This window comes from Suricata suricatta, chromosome 13, assembly GCF_006229205.1.
Source record: "Suricata suricatta isolate VVHF042 chromosome 13, meerkat_22Aug2017_6uvM2_HiC, whole genome shotgun sequence".
NCBI lineage: Eukaryota > Metazoa > Chordata > Mammalia > Carnivora > Herpestidae > Suricata > Suricata suricatta.
The window spans coordinates 73,767,235-73,787,959 of NC_043712.1; the positions used below are offsets into that span (position 1 = coordinate 73,767,235).

The 20,725-nt window shown below is 43.0% G+C and overlaps 1 protein-coding gene across 3 annotated transcripts in view; it reads right to left on the minus strand.

The window, feature by feature from the left end:
- The window catches only part of PCSK5 (proprotein convertase subtilisin/kexin type 5), a 461,176-nt gene that overhangs the window by 250,816 nt on the left and 189,635 nt on the right, over positions 1-20,725 (minus strand). For all 3 annotated transcript variants that reach the window (XM_029920456.1, XM_029920455.1, XM_029920454.1), the window contains exon 8: positions 9,302-9,514. In XM_029920456.1, coding sequence (XP_029776316.1) covers positions 9,302-9,514 — 213 coding nt within the window. The remainder of the gene's footprint in view (positions 1-9,301; positions 9,515-20,725) is intronic.

The window sequence follows — 20,725 nt, forward strand, 5'->3', positions numbered from 1 at the left end:
GAGGATGTCTGTATGGACTATTTAATTATCTGGTATAAACCGACCATACCAGCCCACCAGCTGCCTGCAAGATGTTTGGGTAAATACAGCCCATGCCCACTTCTGCATCAGAAACTTTTTGGATTTTTAATTGCTGACTTTCTGGGCGCCTGGGTGGCTCAGTTGGTTAAGCCTCCGACTTCGGCTCAGGTCAGATCTCACGTTCGTGGGTTCGAGCCCCGCGTCAGGCTCTGTGCTGACAGCTAGCTCAGAGCCTGGAGCCTGCTTCCGGTTCTGTGTCTCCTTCTCTCTCTGCCCCTTCCCCTCTCATGCTCTCTCTCTCTCTCTCTCTCTGTATCAAAAATAAATAAAAACATTAAAAAAATTGCTGACTTTCTTATTTAAAAAAATGTTTATTTACTTATTTTGAGAGACAGAGTGGGTGTGAGTGGGAGAGGGGCAGAGAGACAGGGGCAGAGAGAGAGGGGGACACAGAAAATCCCAAGCAGGCTCCGTGTTGACAGCACAGAGCACGATTTGGGGCTCGAACTCACAAACTGTGAGATCAGGATCTAAGCTAGAACTAAGAGATGCTTAACTGACTGAACCACACAGGTGCCTCTAATTATTGACTTGAAAATGTATTTCTTTGGAGTTTTGTTGGAGTAAAAGACACATATCACAAATTTACCCTTCTAACGACTTTTAAGTGTCCAATATTGTTAACTACATGCACACTGCTATATGACAGATTTCTAGAATGTTCTTTGTCTTCTAGGAATAAAGCTCCACCCATGAAACAACTCCCCATTGTCCTCTCCTCCAAGCCTGTAGTAACCACCATCCTACTTTCTGTTTCTATAAGTTTAACCATTCTACGTACATCATATCAAGGTAATTATATAGTATTTACCTTTTTGGTGTGTGTGATTGGCTTATTTCATTAAAAATAACAACCTCAAGTCCCACCCATGTTGTAGTATACGGCAGGATTTCCTTCTTTTCAGGCTGCATCATGTGACATTGTATGTATTTACCACATTTTCCTTATTCATCCATCCGTCAGTGGACATCTGGGTGGCTTCCATTTCTTGGCTATTGTAAATGTAGGGATGCAAGTCTCTTCACAATCCTGTTTTCAATTCTTTTGAATGTAGAAGCAGAAGTGGACTGCCAGATCATTGTGAAGGTATTTCTAAGTTTTTTAAAAAATGTCTGTTTATTTTTGAGAAACCGAGAGACACAGAGGGCGAGCCGGGGAGGGGCAGAGAGAGAGGGAGACACAATCTGATGCAAGCTCCAGGCTCCGAGCTGTCAGTGCAGAGTATGACACGGGGCTCAAACTCACAAACCGTGAGATCATGACCTGAGCCGAAGTCTGGTGCTTAACTGACTGAGCCACCCAGATGCCCTGCAAAGGTATTCCTAATTCATTTGAAATTGTGGGTAAATTTGCAGCCTCTGTTTCCTAACATCCGGTCACTAAGTCAAGGCATAAGGACCTTGGAACTGTGTGTTTCCAACAGGTATCTCCAGATATTCCGTTGTTGAGAGATGGCCCTGTCCATAGTCTTCTCATTTCACTTCCGCTTCACGGTCACGCTCCTTAGCCAAGTTTTCTTTTTTTCAATGACTTGTGCCTGGATTCAAGATTGTTCCCAATGCCTTTCCACTTGGCTCATCTTACGTGGTCCTCAGCTGTACCAGACACTTCTGGTGCACAGAAACAACTCCAGAATAAACACTCCAAGTGTGTGTAATGTTTTTCAGTCAGATAAGTAACCGTCTCTGGCCAGCCTCAAAGGTGAACAATAAAACCTTGACGGTGTCGGGGCTGTCACAGGAATGTGCCTCATCCACAGAGGGTCGCCAGGTACATACATACAGGTTGCACACGTAACATTAAAAACTCCGTACTTTTCTATGCAAACATGAACCTAAAATGCTCTCAATAGGGGCAAGCGTGTCCAGTTCCAAACCGGCATTGTACTTTCATGTATTTATGTTTTGCAATCGCCTTAACGACATGAAGCTTGAGTGGCGAGAGCGGGTGAGAAGGGGCGGAGCAGGGAGGTGCCGGAGAAGGGGAAGGGTAAAAGCAATGGAGAGAAAAGAAACAAAAAACAGCCTCACTCCTTCTCATCCCGCTGGAGGGAGAAATTCCAGCTGGGTCATTTCAAGAGGAAGTTCCTGTCAGTGGTGGAAATATTTAGGTGTAAATTACCAGAAAGATCTGAGGCAGGGGTTTCATCATTAAGAGAAGCTGTAGTATCAGGGAGTTTTTATGTCTATCTTTAGAAAGAAAAGGCAAAAGACCACCAAGGAACATGCAATCTTGAAGAAAAATGATGTCTCGAAAACTGGAACCACATGGGGGAACCCCATTAATCACAACGCATGCGTGCAGGGTCTGACAGTGTAATTTAAAGAAGAGTTGCATGCAGCAGTCCGCCCACATCATGGCGCACGGAGCCCAGAGGTTGTGTGTGCAACAACGGAACAATAAAGCTCTTTCAGGTTGGAGTCCATTTAAAAATTTGGTTTCAATCCCGGTGGCCCATCTTGCACGCTCCAAAGTCTCTCGGGTCGCTACCCAAATCAGAAACAGAATTCTCCTCCGCAGAACTTCTCTGCTCAAGAAAATATCCTTTCTGTCTGTCACAGTGAAGCAAACAGGAGATGACACCAGGCCGCGAGCCAGATCAAAGCTCTCCCGATCAGCACATGGGTTGTGCAGCCTGACTCGTGGATGCAGAGCAGATGGTTGTTTGGACTCCGCCAAGTTAGGGGAGTCATCCGTATTTGGTGCGAAGCGGTAGGTGTCGTTCAGGTCCAGTCACACGTCTTCTGAGCAGAACTGTGACTTTTTCTCGTCCTAAGCCCTTGCTTCCTATGATTTCACATTTCATTAGTTGGGCTGATTGGATCTTTTATTCCAGCCTGTTGAGGAAATTCTCCAGGGAATCTCGGTTCTGATGGACTCTGGCCATGAGTGACAAGTCTTAATTGCAACCCTGCAGAGTTCAGAGTTTCCATCTCCCTGATCGCTCGTGATGTGCTTTATTTTGAAGGTGCCATATTGTCTCCTATCTGGTAAAAAAGAGCAACGGAATAGATATTTTTAAAACATGAAATGATTCTACTGTCTGTTAGGTTGAGTTTGTGTCTGGTGTGGATTTGGATTTGGATGAGGAATGTGCCAGAAAAGCTGTTTCAAACACAGCTCTGGGGGGGATAAAGGCAGAAAATAAATCTTCAATGTGTCAATGAATCAAATAGAAGGAGCTGATTTATTAAGCACAGCAAAATCAAAGGGACTTGAGGACCAATGAATGCTTTCTGTGTAAAATTCAATCATGACTGACAAGCCCACATGACATTCCAGTTGTGGATTGCTCCAGGAATCTGTACACGGAAGTGCAAACGTGAGGCTTTGCTTACAAAGGTGAGGCTGCTATCACTGGAGGAAGACGCCATCGGAGGTCATTGTTTGCGTCTCCAAAATGTTCAGGTCGGTTCTAGGTAGAGAGCGAAGCACAGTGTTTATTGGCCACAGTTGAAATTACTAACATCAGGTTCCCTTATACTTGTTTTGTTCTATACTTGAAACTCTTCCATTATTAGGAAAGACTTCAACGTTGCTTCTTTGTCGACTGTCCAAATAAAAACTCACATAAACTTATAAGCAGCCTACAAAAATTATTTGTGGATATGTGTACACGTAACCCAGGGTCTAAAGCACAGCTCTTCCTCACAACTACTAGTGTTACCACAGGCTGGACTGCTTCTAAAACCACCACCTCAAGCGGCTTGCAACATGGGGGGCGGCACGCAGTAGGTGTTTATGTGTGCAAACACTCACGTGCGTGCATATGGCTACACTGAAACCCACAGGAACTCTGCACGCACGATACACTATTGAGTAAGGAAATGAAGGCTCAGAGAGACTAACCTGCCTAAGGACATGTCGCAGCTACTACAGAGCTGGGTGAGTGGGGAAGTTAGATCCAGAAATGTTAGCAGAAGAAAAGCTGAGCTACGTGGTATAGTCATCGGTGAGAACCAAGGGGGTCCTTCCAGACCACCACCAGCCAAGGCAGCAGAAATGGCCTTGAGATCCAGCCCGGGTTGGCAAGTGGGTATAGACATTCTCCTTCCGGCCACCATCAAAATTAGAACTTTTCAGGAGCAAATTTCCTTTCCTTTCTTGAGAGACTATGTATCAAACTTCCAAACAAACAAAACACATCTGGATTTGCTAGTCTAATGCTTGAAAAAGAATGGCCGTTCTTGAGCCAAAAGAAGAAACAGAGAGATGATAGAAATCAACCCCATTGTGAATGGTGACTGTACCTGAATAATGATTTGGGTGGTGGGGGAGGGGAACAGGATGTTTCTTTGAGAAGGAAAAATGTGTAGCTACTTAGAAACATTAAAAGCAGTAAGAAAATTCCACCACGTGGAATGGGTCACTCAGTCAAACTCTGAGACACCCAGGGCAGCAGGTCTGTTTTGAACACAAATAAAGAACATGATGTGGGGAGTGGGCTGAGCATGTATACTCTGACCCTTGGCTCACAAGACCCCTCCCAGGAGGAATACATCACTGATCACCGCCCTATTCCAATCTCTAAGACAAATGACCAGAGGCAAAGGGGCAAAGGTTGAACTAGTCCCAAAAGAAGGAGATATTTTAATGATGGGAGGGACTGTGGGGAGAAGGAAGCTTTATTTCCCAATCAGAACTGGGGGAGAAATTTCCGGAGGCAGTGAAGTGTTTTAGACGGATTTCTGATGCTCTCTGACACTCAGATTGTAGGTACACCTTTCTGTAGCAAGAGTTCTGTGGGCAATTTCATATGCAAAATACAGGATTGTCAAATGCCCTTTGCCTTTCACCAACCTACCGGAAGGAGTTTTTCTTAAAGAAACAGAGCATCTCCCTGTCTTCCGGTGGCTATGTAAACAATCTGTGACACTCCCAATCTTCCTAGGGTCGGATAGTGATTTATGCACACATATTTACTAGCATATTTACTATCATGGCTCAGGCTCTGGGAGGGAACAAGACAAAAATCTACAACCTCATGTAGTTTCCAATCTACTGCAAAACAGAAAATGTGTAATATGTTAAGTAGCGCTAAGAACATGAGGAAGAAAATTGAACAAGACAGGAGTGAGTGGGGGAGGGGAACAAGAAAAATCCTCCCTGAGGTGAAATTTGACTTCGAAGAGTCACAAATGAAGCACTGTGAGCTGGTACAGGGCCTTAACGGAGGACACTTGTGACAAGAGGGAGAGCCCTGGCTTGAACGGCATACAAAAGGAATATTCTGGATGGATGAGCCCAGGACTGACTCAGGGACTAAGGACTCAGATTGGCAAAGGGCTTTCAGTTTTTGGAAGAGGACTAGGTATCTTAGAAGATTACGAGAAGGTCTTACAGAATGAAAATCAAAACAAATCCACCATCAGTGAAAAATAATGGATACCTATATATTCTAAATATATATATCATTGAGAAAAGAACCCCAAACAGGCGAGAGCAGCACCGTTCTCTCAGACAGCCCCATGGTGGGTGCTCTTGAGAAGTCTCCAGAACACGACAGCACCCTGGTTACAAGATGGCGGCCGTCCCCACGTTGGTGGGAATCCGGGCTCCACCACCTACTGCTTTAGTTTCTTTCAACCTTTCAAGCACTAGTTTTCTTATCTGTAAAGTGAGGCCAGGAGCGGGTGCTCCTGTTGAGAGTTTGGAGGGTACGAGGAGACCATGCCTTTCCAGAGCACAGCTCCGTCCCTGGCACCAATGAGAAGAGTAAAAAAAAATGCCATATTTGTGGCATGTTAACATAACTGTGATTGTATTACATATTCGACACAGAATAAGGTATGTGCAATACTATTAATAAAAACACATTAGCCGATAATCTGGCTTTATGATAACCAATCATTTCAACTGCTCTCTATTTAGCTTACAGGGAACCTTCTTATTATAGTCATCTTGATATTCTGGATGCTTCCCTTGCTGTAGTAAGATATAAGGCCACTACTGATGAGTTGATTAAAGCATGAATGAAATACCAAGGTCCACAACTGTGCTAACAGTAGCGGCAGGAAACCAAGGGACAGAGAGCTGGCCGTTTTGAAACCCAGGGCCAGGTTTTCGCGCTTGCAAAACATTCAGTTGGGGACAAATACAATGTATTTAACAAAAGTGTTTTTCCAGAAGCAGAAAGATCCTTCCTCTCTCCTGAATCACCAGCGTCTGCCTGGTTCAAAGGAGCTCTACAAACAAGAAATGCCAACATGCTCTCCCAAAGAAGCCACAGCGGCACAAGGGGATGAATGGCCCCGGGACGAGAGCGCCAGAGCAAAGCGGGGCAGACCATCATGCCTGCAACACTCAACCACAAGGCCACTGACGGGAGGCGGGCACATCCCCGGCATTTGGTTCAAAGCCTGGTAAAGAAAAGGTCCCTGGCACATCGCAGGATGATTTGTCATTCTGACATCTAGAAGGAAAAGGGGTCAGCTGGACCATAAAAGGCCAAAGTTGTTGCCAACTCTACTCAGGTTCAAACTGTAAACATGTTCATGATCAAAGTGCCTTCCTGGATGGGGTGGGCGGTGCAGACTGCAGTGTTGTGTAGACTGGAAAAACGGAGGGACCCCAAGCATCACTCTTAACGACAGCTGAAAAAATGGCAGCCTAGCTTCCGGGACACAGAAAGCAACAAGGACTTAGGCAACAAAGGTACCAGCCGTTTACTGAGTGAGCGGCTCAGGGCACCAGGGTGGCGTGAGTCCCTTCCCTTCAGCTTCTCTTCTTCGCCGAAAATCAGTGAGGCTGTTGAGGGTTTTGCCTTGGGGAAACCAAGGCTCCGTGAGGGTCCCTGAGCCACTGAGTGAGGCATCTGAAGCTAGAGGCTCTAACTGGAAGAAGCTTCCCAAATGTCCTCTCCAGTTTAGGGTAATTTGCAGATTCAGGCAAAATAAAGAGATTCTAACCATGGGATGCAGAAAAATTACTACTAAATGGCTGCTATGAAAATGGGAGAAAGAAATTAAATGGAAGACAGAAACAAATATGTTATATGTATAAAGGTCAGTGAAGGTTTTGGTATCAGAAGCAGCAGTCATGGAGAAAGTGCCGTCTAGGACTCAATGAATCAATCAAGTGAATGAATGGTTCTGTCCATCCCTGGGAGAATCCTAAATGACTGTCTGTTGCTGGGGGGCAGGGGGAAGGGGAGGGGGGGCAGGAGGCAGTCATGGCATCTACCACAGCATCACAGCATGATGAAGGCCCAGGAAGGTCAAGTCTAGGGAGTAAATCTCACAGAGAGACTTTGAGGTCTCTCCATACTGCCTTCTTCCATCAAGGACCTAGAAAACCCTCTCTTCTCATTTAATGTTTTGCCCACTGGGTTATATACTTCTCTTTATAAAGGTATTTATGGAACTTCACGGTGCCCTCTCCCTGGCAATCATCCCACAAGAAAAAAATGGGAGTAGACGGGCATATTCACCTGGAAGCAATGGCACGTTTGCCTTCAGACTTGAGAGCTATAGAAAGAGAATGCTTATTCCAGAAAGTTCCATCAGGATCTTTATGGTGCAGAACTGACGGATACCACTTAGTTTTAGTGGACCTGGACCGTGAGTTCTGAGAGACAAGCAAATCTGAGAACAAAAGGGGCCCTCCTAGATTATAACATTTTCATAATGAAGGTAAAAAATGACGGAACATCACTTTCCCATTAAGAACGCCAGGAAGCTGCGAAACTTCCATCTCTGTATTTTCTTCTGTTATACTTGACTTTGTATTGCAGGGTAATGTTTACTGATGAATGATGGAGGCACTTAAAGGTGGACTCATGCACTTATTTTTTAATCCAGTTATTGTGTAAGAATTGGGGAAAGCGAGGCGCAGATGGGGTATGTCTATGGGGAGGTAATTTTTATTGAAATCAATCTGAAAAATGTCACTAAAGAGGGTAGGGAGAAATCACGTATGAAAATTATATAATAACCAGAATAAGCAGGAAGACCCACATGGATGCGGATGAAGAATGACCCGAAAGGAGTGCTGTCCTATCACCTGTCTTTGCTCCCTGTGTAAAAGTCAGATGCGACCCAAATTTGCATAAATCTACAAGACCGGAGAACAGGGTCTTAGCTAAATGCTAAAAAATGTCAAGTAAAGCAGCTTAGATTCACTCTAGAAAGACAAATCCTGAGGCAGTTTTATAAAGTGATCAGGAAAAGAGCAAAATGCAAAAATGTTTGAAATTCAGAATCAAAGGCATGGTACTGGGCGCCCCCAAAGTCAGACCATCCTTGAGCATCAGTGGGTCAAGGAGTACGCAAAGCCCTTTTTATTTACTTCTACATCGTCTTTGTAATAATGCCATAAACCATGCAATATTAAGTGCTCACGTTTTACAGGTGAGGCTGTTTACACAGAAAAATTAAGTAATGTGTCTAAAGCTACCCAGCTCTAGCAAATAGTTCAACAGCGAACAAAACCTAAGCAGGCTGGTCCTGTAGCCTGAACTCTGCATCCGTTCACTCTCTGCACGGGGAGTAGGGCATGCGGATAAGCAGACAATCAAGGCAGGACTGCTCTGCTTTTCATTCAGGCAAGGTGGTGCCTCAGTAGCAGAAAAACACCTTTTGATAGGGTTAGCTCACAGTGAAATTAGTCAGACCGACTATGAAACCAAAGGGCTGAAAGGGGAAGTTTCAAAGAGGGATAAGGGAAGTAGGCTGAGAGTCAGAACTAGTCTCTTCTCTGCCACTAGCTTGCAAGGTCGATGTGGACTGCTCATTTATCTTCAATAAAACAAGGGGCGCCTGGGGGGCTCAGTCGGTTAAGCATCTGACCTCAGCTCAGGTCGTGATCTTGCGTTTCGTGGGTTTGAGCCCTATATCAGGCTCTGCTGGCAGCTCAGAGCCTGGAGCCTGCTTAGGATTCTGTATTTCCCTCCCGCTCTCTCTGCCCTTCTCCTGCTCATGCTCTGTCTCTTTCTCAAAAATAAATGAACATTAAAAAAATTAAAAAAAAAACCCAAAACTAAAGCTTACTCATATCTAAGACCAAATCAAATGATGGAATCTAATGGCCCAGACAAGCACTTTCAGAGAATTGGTAACAGAATGCCAACCCTCACAAATACTTGTATTGAGTCAGCAGCTAACTTCCATATATTACTTGTCTATTTCCGCCTGTTACTTTCACGTACAAGCTTATGGTTCTTCCTTTGTGTTTCACAGTGAAAGATAAATGGGCCAATCATGACATGCAAATGCCACGTACTATTTTCTTATCGTAGGACTCTCCGCTGCTGTAGGTGGTGGCCAGCGTGGACGAACACTCTTCCAGGTACCAAGGCTTCTTGCCACTCTCGGCTGTGCTGCTGATGGAGATGGTGTAGATGCTGTTGGTGTAGCCATCACAGGAACAGTGGTCTTTGCTCCTTCCGCCATTTCCCGAGGCCCAGACAAAAACAGAGCCGAGGCCTCTCCGCCCCTGTTCACAAACAGACAAAGTTAAATGATGGAAAACAGAGATCACGGACGCTCGACCAAGAGAAGATCAAAATCAACAGGGCCCCACTGAGTATGTGCAGGAGGGCTGTGATGCTCTTTATATAATATGCTGGATTTAAGCTGTTTTTTGAGGTGAGAGGAGTGGTTTTTGGAAACTAAAATAATCTGTACGTGATGCACTGCCCGGTGACTGACGATGGATAATAATCCTGTATTGCTTATTTGAAAGTTGCTAAGAGAGCGGATCTTAAAAGTTCTCATGACTAGAAAAAAAAATGTAGTGAGGCATGGTGGTGGACGTTAACTAGACTCGCTGTGGTGCTCGTTTTACGACATATACAAATATCAGAGCATTATTTTGTATATGCGCAACTAATATAACGTTATAGGTCAATGACATCGCAATAAAAAAAATCTAACATAATCCCTTTCAGAATGCAAACTGGTACAGCCACTCTGGAAAACAGTATGGAGGTTCCTCAAAAAATTAACAACAGAACTACCTTACCACCCAGCATTTGCACCACTAGGCATTTATCCAAGGGATACAGGTGTGCTGTTGTGAAGGGACACATGCACCCCAATGTTTATAGCAGCACTATCAACAATAGCCAAATTATGGAAAGAGCCCAAATTGTCCATCGACTGATGAATAGATAAAGATGTGGTGTATGTGCACCATGGAATATTTCTCGGGGATCAAAAGGAATGAATCCTTGTCATTTGCAACAGCATGGATGGGACTAGAATGTATTATGCTAAGCAAAGTCAGTCAGTCAGAGAAAGAAAAATATCATATGATCTCACTCATATGTGGAATTTAAGATACAAAACAGATGAACATGGGGGAAGGGAAGGAAAAATACGATAAAAACAGAGGGAGACTAGCCCTAAGAGGCTCTTAATACAGAGAACAAACTGAGGGCTGCTGGAGGGATTTTGGTGGGGGGATGGGCTAAATGAGTGATAGGCATTAAGGAGGGCACTTGTTAGGATGAACACTGGGTGTTGTATTTAAGTGATGAATCACTAAATTCTATTCCTGAAACCATTATTACACTATATGTTAACTTACTTGAATTTTAATTAAAATAAATAAAACAAAATAATCCGTTTCACATGATAAAGTCCTAGAAGTAACAAGAGTACCAATGATGAAAGTAACAGGGCTCATGTTCATTAGGTGCCCACCATGGACCAGGCATAATTATAATCGTTCTACATGAATCAGATCAAACTCTTCCAACAACACTGTGGGAATGGTACAATCTTTGTCCCCATTGTATAGATGAAGAATTGAACTAAAGTTCAGAAACGTTCCCAAGGTCAGGAAGCAGAAGGACAAAATTAGAACCCAGACAGCGTGACCCCAGAGTTGGAATACTGTTAGTTATAATTCCCACAGACACCCAATAGTGCAATAAATCTTCCTCCACATGAAATGGGTACTTTTATGCTCCCTCAGTTGACATCTGATCAATATGAGGGTGAAGAGGTTACATATTTATCCTGTGATCAGATCACATCACCAGTGAGCAGCAGAATTATGGACTGTGTGCCTTCCAGAGCTGTGCCTCCCCTATGTATGGCATGGGTGTTCATAATGAAGGATGTTGATGGATGCTTCCAAAATAAATGAATTCCAAGATTATGTATGTTTGGAAAATCTATGTTAAACAAAATGAAACAGGTTCCCCTCCTGCAGAAATTAGTAAGTGATCGTTCACTGCAAAACTCTAAGAAGCGGTGGGAACCAATCTGATGTTTTTTCCAAATGTGATTGTGGATACCTTTTTTCAACCAGATACATGAATTTTTCCTTACAAGGCTAGGAGGCAAGGTTACATTCTTTAGGCCAAAACTTGGCATATACTTGAAGATTCTCCTAAGGTTGTGAAATAATTAAAGAGAAGCAGCATAGAAGAACATAGATGCACTGAAGCATAATTACCATTTGGTTCTCTTAAAGGAGATCTTCAGAAGAAAAGAGAGAAAGAAGCCAAAGGGAAGAGAGGTTCTCTGAACAGTCAGAGCTGAATCCCTCAGAAATTCTACCCTTTTAAACCCAGAAGTCACACTGGCGGACACATGGCCAAATCTACCATTCGCAATAGCTGTTGAAGGCTGAATCTCTTCCTTGCTTCAATGCCCTAGCATTTATGATATCAGGTAGAGGGAAAGTATTTGGGCTGCTATTTTGGAATTTCTGGTAAAAGAGCCAAGGGAAGAGAGACAACGGAGAATTTGAAATATCCTTGATAAACTGTCTGTGACCTTGAAACCTCAAGGAACAGAATATTCATGACACAACTTGACTGACCTGAACATAGATTTCTTTTTGTCCTTAAATATGTGGAAAAATGCAAGATGATCAGATAGGAATGGGAAGTATTCACGAAGAGAGAGGGGGAGAAAGTTCTGGATGCTACTGCCACAAGACTGCTGGATCTGCTTTATCATCTTTGTTTCTCATCAAAATGATCATGAAATGTTCAGAAGGATGCAAAAATCACAAAGCCATCGTAAACTAAGGATTTTGTTCAACGGTTTGTAAATCTCCAGAAGGAATTACCCCTCACTCTGGTGTGGATGGCCAGGTTAAGAAACCCTGGTGACTGACTCATCTTCTTACCTCAGAGACAGAACATCAGAGAAGGAAGGGTCAAATTCATCACCAACATATGCCATCTCTATTACTGAGAGGCTGTGTTGCTGGCAAAAAGCATGGTAACACTGGAGCTTTATTTGACAGGTCAACAGAACACATGACATAATGCCAAAACACTCTTAATTTAAATACCACTGTAACCAGTAATAGATTAAGAACTACAAAACTATGAAAAAGTACAAACAGCACAATCACATTTGTAAGCCCATATAAACTTAGGAATGTGTGCCTATGTATAAAATGCAATGAAAAGGTCTTTAAAAACATACCTTCTTTTTTAAAAATGTTTATCTATTTGTGGGAGAGACAGAGCACGAGCGGGGGAGCAGCAGACAGAAAGGGGGAGATACAAGATCCAAAGCAGGCTCCAGGCTCCAAGCTGCCAGCATAGAGCCCCACACAGGGCTCACATTCATGAACCTTAAGATCATAACCTGAACTGAAGCTTGATGCTCATCTGACTGAGCCACCTGGGTGGCCCCCTCAAACTTGTTCGATTAAAAAAAATGCTTAACAGGAAAATATTTAGCAGGTACTTTATGTTCACAATGTCATTACCAAGGGAGGATACAAAATAATATAATATGATCTCAGTTTAGAAAAAATGTATGCAACGCATGTGTGTGTGTGTGTGAACGTGCGTGTGCACAGGTAAAGAAGTTAATATTTATAAAGTTATATGTGGTAGCAAAGTGGATGGACCTTGAGGGTGTCATGCTGAGTGAAATAAGTCAGGCGGAGAAGGACAGATACCATGTGTTTTCACCCATAGGTCTAACAGGAGAAACCTAACGGAGGACCATGGGGAAGGGAAGAGGGAAAGAGAGTTGGGGAGAGAGAGGGACACAAATCATGAGACTATTGAATACTGAAAATGAACCGAGCGCTGAAGGAGGAGGGAGAGGGGGAAGGGAGTGATGGTCATGGAGGGGGGCACTTGTGGGGAGAAGCACAAGTATTATATGGAAGTGTTATATGGAAACCAATTTGACAATAAACTATTATAAAAAATAATTTAAAAAATAAAGTTATAAGCATAAAGGTACCATAAAGTGACAACGTAACAGAACTTACTCTGTTTGGTAAGATTAGGAAAGATTTTTATTTTCTTTTTCACACCATCCTTTCATGACCGTGTATGATTTTTATAAATAGAAACAGAAACACTTATTTCCCTCTTAATCTTTTCCATATTAAGAGGGAAAACACAGGACCTATTCTTTTTGTTTGTTTGTTTGTTTATTTACTTTTGAGAGAGAGAATGCACGCGCACAAGCTGGGGAGGGACAGACAGGAGAGACAGAATCCCAAGCAGGCTCTGCAATATCAGCACTGAGCCCAATGTGGGGCTCGAATTCACAAACTATGAGATTATGACCTGAGTGGAAACCAAGGGTCAGATGCTCAACCAACTATACCACCCAGGCACCCCTCACAGGGCCAATTCTTAAGAGATAATTTTAATTTTATGGTCAAGAGGAGTTTTACACCCAGAAGGTTCACTATGACTAACAACAGAGGCTAACGTTTATAGAAACTTATTATGCACCAAGCACCTTACAAACATTATTCTGTACAAATCAAGTCTATAGCACCATCTTACAGATGATGCTCAGCAATGCTCAAAAATTTCTTTTGTTTGAAATCCAAATGCAGCGAAAGCCTGTGCCCTTAACCTTTAACTACAATCGTCTTCTGGGCAAAGAGAAGGCTAGTGGGTGCCGTATTGGTTTTTTAGCCAAATCTCGGGTCTTCATTGAAGTTTAACATTAGAACCAAAGAGCAGATCAGGCTCCAGGTCCTCTGCAGACTTGGTAGCAGGATTAAAATGAGGAAGAAAGGATGCACACACAGTCCTGTGTATTCTCATGGGGAAGGACATGCAAAACTCCCCCCAGAAATCCCCACCTGACCAGGGTTCCTTTAGAAGTAAGACCACAAGTCATTCTATGACGGCAGCATCCAGAAGCAGGGCCCTGTGAAGAAGCGATGATGTTATTACGGAGTTCTTTGGAGATCCTCTGGGCTGACAGAACAGCCAGTTGCCGCTGCTCTGGATATGTCCCTTCCAGACAGAGGGGACATCCTTCCAGCAAACATGATTTGAAGGAATTATTTTACGGTTGGGTATGGTGAAAGGAAACTTCAAAGGACAGTAGGAGGCCAATAACCACCCCTAACCTGCTCAGGATGGAAGGAAGCTTAGGAGTGGGGGTCACTGGAACTAGAAACAGAGGGGCTGGTAGAAGTTGAGAACTGATCAGGGGACATGCCAACCCGTGTTGGCCCTGCACAGAGGGGGCCAGGGGTGTATGTACTGAGACCCCAGTCTCTTTCTCCTTCTCTTCCATTTCTTGCCAGTGTATCCCATTGGCTGACCCCCACCAGAAGCCGGAGCAACTGGGAACCCATAGGGATGAGTATCCCTGAGCATGGGGCTTGTGGAGAGAAGGGGAGACGGTATCTGATCTGGAGAATCTAATGGGAGACATCTGCCATTAGGTGTCTTATGGAATGAGTTATGTCCTCCACCCTTCAAATTCATATGCGGATGCCTTAACCCCCCCTAATATGACTGTATTTGAAGATAAGGCCTTTAAAGAGGTAATCAAGAGGCGCCTGGGTGGCTCAGTTGGTTGAGCATCCGGCTTCGGCTCAGGTCATGATCTCACGGTTTGTGGGTTCGAGCCCCATGTCAGGCTCTGTGCTGATATCTAGCTCAGACCTTGGAGCCTGTGTCTCCCTCTCTCTCTGACTTTCCCCTGCTCACACGGTCTCTCTCTCACTCTCTCAAAAATAAATGAAACATTAAAAAAAATAAAGAGGTAATCAAGAATAAATCAGGTCATAATGGTAGCACACTCATCTGACTGGTGTACTTAGAAGGAAAGAAAGATGCCCGGAGCGTGTACCCAGAGGACAGGCTGTGTGAAGCTTCTCCGCAAGCCACGGGGGGAGGTGGCCCCAGAACCCAACCCTACTCGCACCCTGATCACGCCTCCAGACTTCGAGAAAATACATTTCTGTTGTTCGGACCCTTGCCCAGTTGTATTCCACTACGGCCGCCTGAGCTGATGAACCCAAGGTGAGAAGAGGAGATAAAGGTGGCCTGCCCATCATGGCGGTGACAGAAAAAAGAGATGTTAATGCCACACCATCCATGAGACCTTGTGACTTGTACGCATGTGTGTATGGTTTATGAATAAAGCCACAGCAATAAACAGACTAAATCTGCGGGCTGAAAATGTCATACAGATCTATGCAAAAGATCTACAGGGTTAATCTGAAATGATTAGCAATTCAAAGATTTATTTACTATAGATGCAAGGCACATTTCATCAGCGCACAATCATCAGAAAACCAAAACATATGTGGTAAAAGAAGATCTGGACATTTCTCCAAAACCTCAGAGTAATTTATGAATTAAATTTTAATGTAGGATGTAGGGGGAGGGGGAGGTGTGCAAAAGAGTATAATGAGAATTTTGAGACAATGTATTTCTCCAAAGTGTCGGAAATGCATTTTCTAGTTTGGTAAAGTACTGTGATTCAAACTGGCCACAATTAAATATGGCTTTGGGTGAAAAGTGAAAAAAATAAAACGTCCTCCACTTCAACGGAGTGCTAAGTTAAAAGTTAGTAAACTCAAGGCAAAATGTTTTGTGAAATCCATATGTGACCCATGAGACCAAACTCTATTCTTTTTCATTGTGTATTTAATTGCACATGTGTTCCTTCTCATGTACGCCCTACAAAAATCAATTCATAAAATCCCATAATTTTATTAGTAAAGGCGAACAAGGACCTGGATTTTCTTGTGGTTCAGGAGGTCAGAAAGGGCTACTTTATGCTGCGTTACCAATTAAATCCTATACCCCAAGCCAGGTTTTAAGACCTAGAGACTCTGGTGGAACCCAATTTCTTTCTTTAGAATGGTGTGATCATTTTTCAGCCAATACAGTTAGATTTTATTTGGTATTTTAATATTTTTTTTTCTCCCACATAGCTTAGAAAGTAAAGGGGAACATCCACATACACAAAAAAATATATGCTCATGCTTTCACAAATATTAGTCAACTTAGAGCAATATCATTAAGTGAGATATGTATTTTACAGATTAGGAAACCAAGTACCACTAAGTAATAGGCGAGCCATCTATAGGACAAGAGTGTGATAGAGGCAGGGAATGGAGGTCCCAATAAATTTAATCAGAATGCACCTATCTCTATGTGTCAACATGAAGGGACAGGACAATAGAATGCATGATGTTTAGGATGAGAAACTTTCCTTTATCTGTGATGTCTTCCAAGCATAGCCTGCATAGTCCATTACCAACATCCTCACTGCTCTGTGCTCAGGGAAAAAAGACAACCCTCCCTCCGGAGCTCTTCCATACTGGGCTGCAAGAGGTTGGGCCCAGACCAGGACATCCACAACTATTTGGTAGCTCAGATGTGAAGAAAGAAGTGCTTGTCTTTTTTTAAACAAAATCAATCATCTTTTTAACAAAATCAGTCTTGTTCCGTAACGAAGCTGATTCAATGATAGAATCAGGCCTGGTCTGAAAACCAAAGGTAAAGGTGAAATGACCACCACATGCTCAAGGAAGGTATCGTCACTGGTCACACAAACTGTCCCAGAATTCTAAAATATATATTGCTTGTTAAAGCCATAGTTAATAACCCTTTGAGTCATTATCATAAGTAGGAGAGATACGAAAACGAAAGCTTCTAAATGGTTCCCTAAGAAGTAATCCAAGAAACACAATCCATAGAGAACAAATCAAGAGCAGGTGCTCGCACGGCTCCCAATGTCTTGGGGATAACTGTGGCGAATCTTAGTGTCACAGAATCTTCTTTGGGAATGCACCAAGAGAAGGCAGTCATGGCATATAGATTTCAGTAAGATGTCTTTGGGAGAGACTAAAGCCTATGACTTTTTTCTTCAATCAGTTCATTAAGGCAAGATCAGGATTGGGGTGGGCAAATTAATCACAACTAACCTTGAACAACACAGGTTTGAAGGGCACAGATCCATCCATATGTGATTTTTTTGTATAAATACAATACAGGAGTGTAAACCTACCTTCTCTTCCTTATGATTTTTCTTAATAACATTTTTTTCCTCTATCTTACTTTATTGTAAGAAGACAGTATATAATACATAGAACATACAAAATAGGTGTCAATCGACTGTGTGTTAATGGTCAAGACCTCCAGTCAAGTAATAAGTTCTGGGGGAGTCTAAAGTTACATATAGATTTCTGACTGCTTTGGGGGTCAGTGTCCCTTATCTCCACGTTAGGCAAGGGTCAGATGTATCTGTGACTGATCTGGACCCAGGGAATAACGTGAGCCACTCCATACCAAAACATGAGAGAATTGAATAAGACAGATAATGAGATATTCTTACAGAGTCACGGGAAATGTGTCCTCTGAGGATTTAAGATTCTGGAAGGTAAAGGCCGCTTTGTCAGAAACAATCCTGTGCCAAAGTGCTAACTTTGTTGGGCCGCTACTTGGTTGTCTTCTGTCACACAGAAAATAAGCACATGCAACCTGTATTTTTATGATCTGCTTAATCCAGGAGTCACAGTGCCTAATGTAGAAAGTAGACAGGCTTCACTTGATTCTACTTGTACTCTCAGAATATTTAATTATTCCAATTTTGTTTTCAAAGTTTATTTTTGAAAGAGAGAGAGCAAGTGGGAGAGAGGCAGAGAGAGAGAAAGGGAGATGCAGGCTCCGGGCTCCGAGCTGTCAGCACAGAGCCTGACGCAGGGCTCAAACTCAAGAACCTCAAGATCATGACCTGAGCTGAAGTCAGATGCTTAACTGACCTGGCCACCCATACTTACTGTGTTCTAAGAATTATTAAGTTACACAGAAGAACTACCTTAAGTATTTAAAAACCAAATTGCCATTAATTGTGATTTATTTGGTATTTTGAATGCAGCCAACAGCTCACCATTTCCACTTGTTTCCAAGTAAAAATTCTAGGATTAAATATGCTTAACAACGCTTCCCAAAGATAATTTTAACAGAGAGCTGACAAGCTAACGTGTCCTCCACCAACACTTGCGGAGGTCCAGTTTTCCTTTGGCCCCAGCCCCGCCCTCAGTGCTGTTAATCTTTCCATACAGCTGCCTTGTAGCTCTAAATCAAATTTGGAGGAAGGACTGTCATCCATAGACTGACTTTTAATAAAAATACTCGGGGCACCTGGGTGGCTTAGTTGGTTAAGCGTCCGACTTTGGTCAGGTCATGATCTCACAGTTCATGGGTTCAAGCACCACGTAGGGCTCTGTGCTGACAGCTACCTCAATGCCTGGAGCCTGTCTTCAGATTCTGTGTCTCCCTCTCTCTCTCTCTCTCTCTCAAAAAAAAAATAAATAAAAGCATTAAAAAATTCAAAAAACAAATACCCCATGGGAGTGTTTTCACCATTCTTTTCTATGCTACTTACCCTATCCAAGCAAGTGTGATGATTGAAAAAGACTGAAAAAGTAAATGTAGTTATTTCCTGTAAAGTATGAAGAGGGAGGCAAAGAAGGCTTCTGTGAATGGTAAGCTAGCTCTTCCAGGTTTTGTCTTCCTTTTCTTGTGTGATAGGACTTCATTCTCTCTTCTCCTCCATCTCAACCTCACACATCTTGTCTACCCCACATCAGGCTTTCTCTATCCTGATTTGCTGTGTATACAGTAAGTGACTAAACCGTGTCTGTTAAGGGTTTTTTTTCTTTTTAATGTTCTGTTGACTTAATAATATACTGGAAATGTGAGATGCAGTTTTTGGTAACCCTATTAATTTTACCATGCACAAATGACAAGCATACCAAATGCAGCCAACTTCCCTTTATAAAGGGGTAGAGAACCTGATGTATGATTGTGGAATCCACTGTTGGTGGCAATAGCTTCAAGTGTTTCTGGTGAAATGATAAACACATTTATACTTATAACCTACACATGGGGTCTTTTTACAACATCATTCTGGTTCTAGGACTGGAGTGAGGAGTGCCCACTCAATTCAGGGAACCTAAAATTGACGTCAGCTCAGTTTCCTAAAAGGTCATTTGGAATAAATGGCCAAAACTAGCATAAAGAATAATACTATACAGGGGTGCCTGGGTGGCTCAGGCGGTTAAGCCTCCGACTTCGGCTCAGGTCAGATCTTACGTTCGTGGGTTCGAGCCCCTTGTCAGGCTCTGTGCTGACAGCTAGCTCAGAGCCTGGAGCCTGCTTCTGGTTCTGTGTCTCCTTCTCTCTCTGCCCCTCCCCCTCTCATGCTCTGTCTCTCTCTGTATCAAAAATAAATAAAACATTTAAAAAAATAATAATACTATGCAATGGAAAACTACTTGGCATTGAGAAAGAATGAAATCCTGCCATTTGCAGCAAGATGGATGGAACTGGAAGGTATTATGCTGAGTGAGATAAAGTCAGTCAGAAGAAGACAGATATTATATGTTTTCACTCACCTGTGGATCTTGAGAAACTTAACAGAAGACCATGGGGGAAGGGAAGGAGGAAAAATAGTTATAAACAGAGAGGGAGGGAGGCAAACCACAAGAGACTCTGAAATACAGAGAACAAGCTGAGGGTGGATGGGCACGGTTGGGGGAGAGGGGAAAATGGGTGAAGGGCATGGAGGCGGGCACTCGTTGGGATGAGCACCGGGTGCTGTATGTAAGCAATGAACCCCGGGAATCTACTTCCAAAACCAAGAAGACACTGTACACACTAGGTTAGCCAACTTAACAATAAATCATATTTAAAAAAAAAAAGAAAAATTAATCAATTCTGCCAATACAGAACTCCCCCAGACTCAAAGTTCCTGATAAAAAGCAACTTTTATATGTACTGAGTGAATAGAGAAAAGAAAAAAAATGACTTGCCTACCTACCATATCTGCCAGAATAAAAATTCAGTAGGACATCAACTTACTAAAATCTTGGGAGAACCAATCCCATCGTGGAGCCGTCTATGCGTCAGAAGGGCTGAGCCCAAGGGTTTGTGCACATAATGTGACTTCTTACACTTAGCACCGAAGTGCACATGGCACGAGCCTGGCTCACAACCACAGTAGGTCCGACACTGTAGCTTTCTTTCACTTTGTTTACTTGTAAAGTATAACTGGAAGAAGAAAATCCGTCTTTCATGGAGAAAATCTAGAAGAACATCTAGGAGGAACTAAAACCAAGCGTGGTTTATGAATAGAAAGAAATAGGCTTTCAAGCAAAGGATTCTATTCCTATCAACCTTTAGATATTCCATACATTTAGGAACTTCATAATGAATAATGAAAATGTGGAGCTGCATAACATGCTGTGGGTATTATTTAAAGCTGGAGACACAGATGTTCGTACGTGGACATTTTCAATTCCTCCATCAGGAAACTCAGGAAACGAAGCTGGCAGACCCAATTAGCGGCAGAGCTAGAACTGGATGGGCGCGTTCCCACCTCGACTGAAATGCTGATCCCCACTGACTAGTACCACCACTGTGTGTTCCTAAAAGTGTATAAC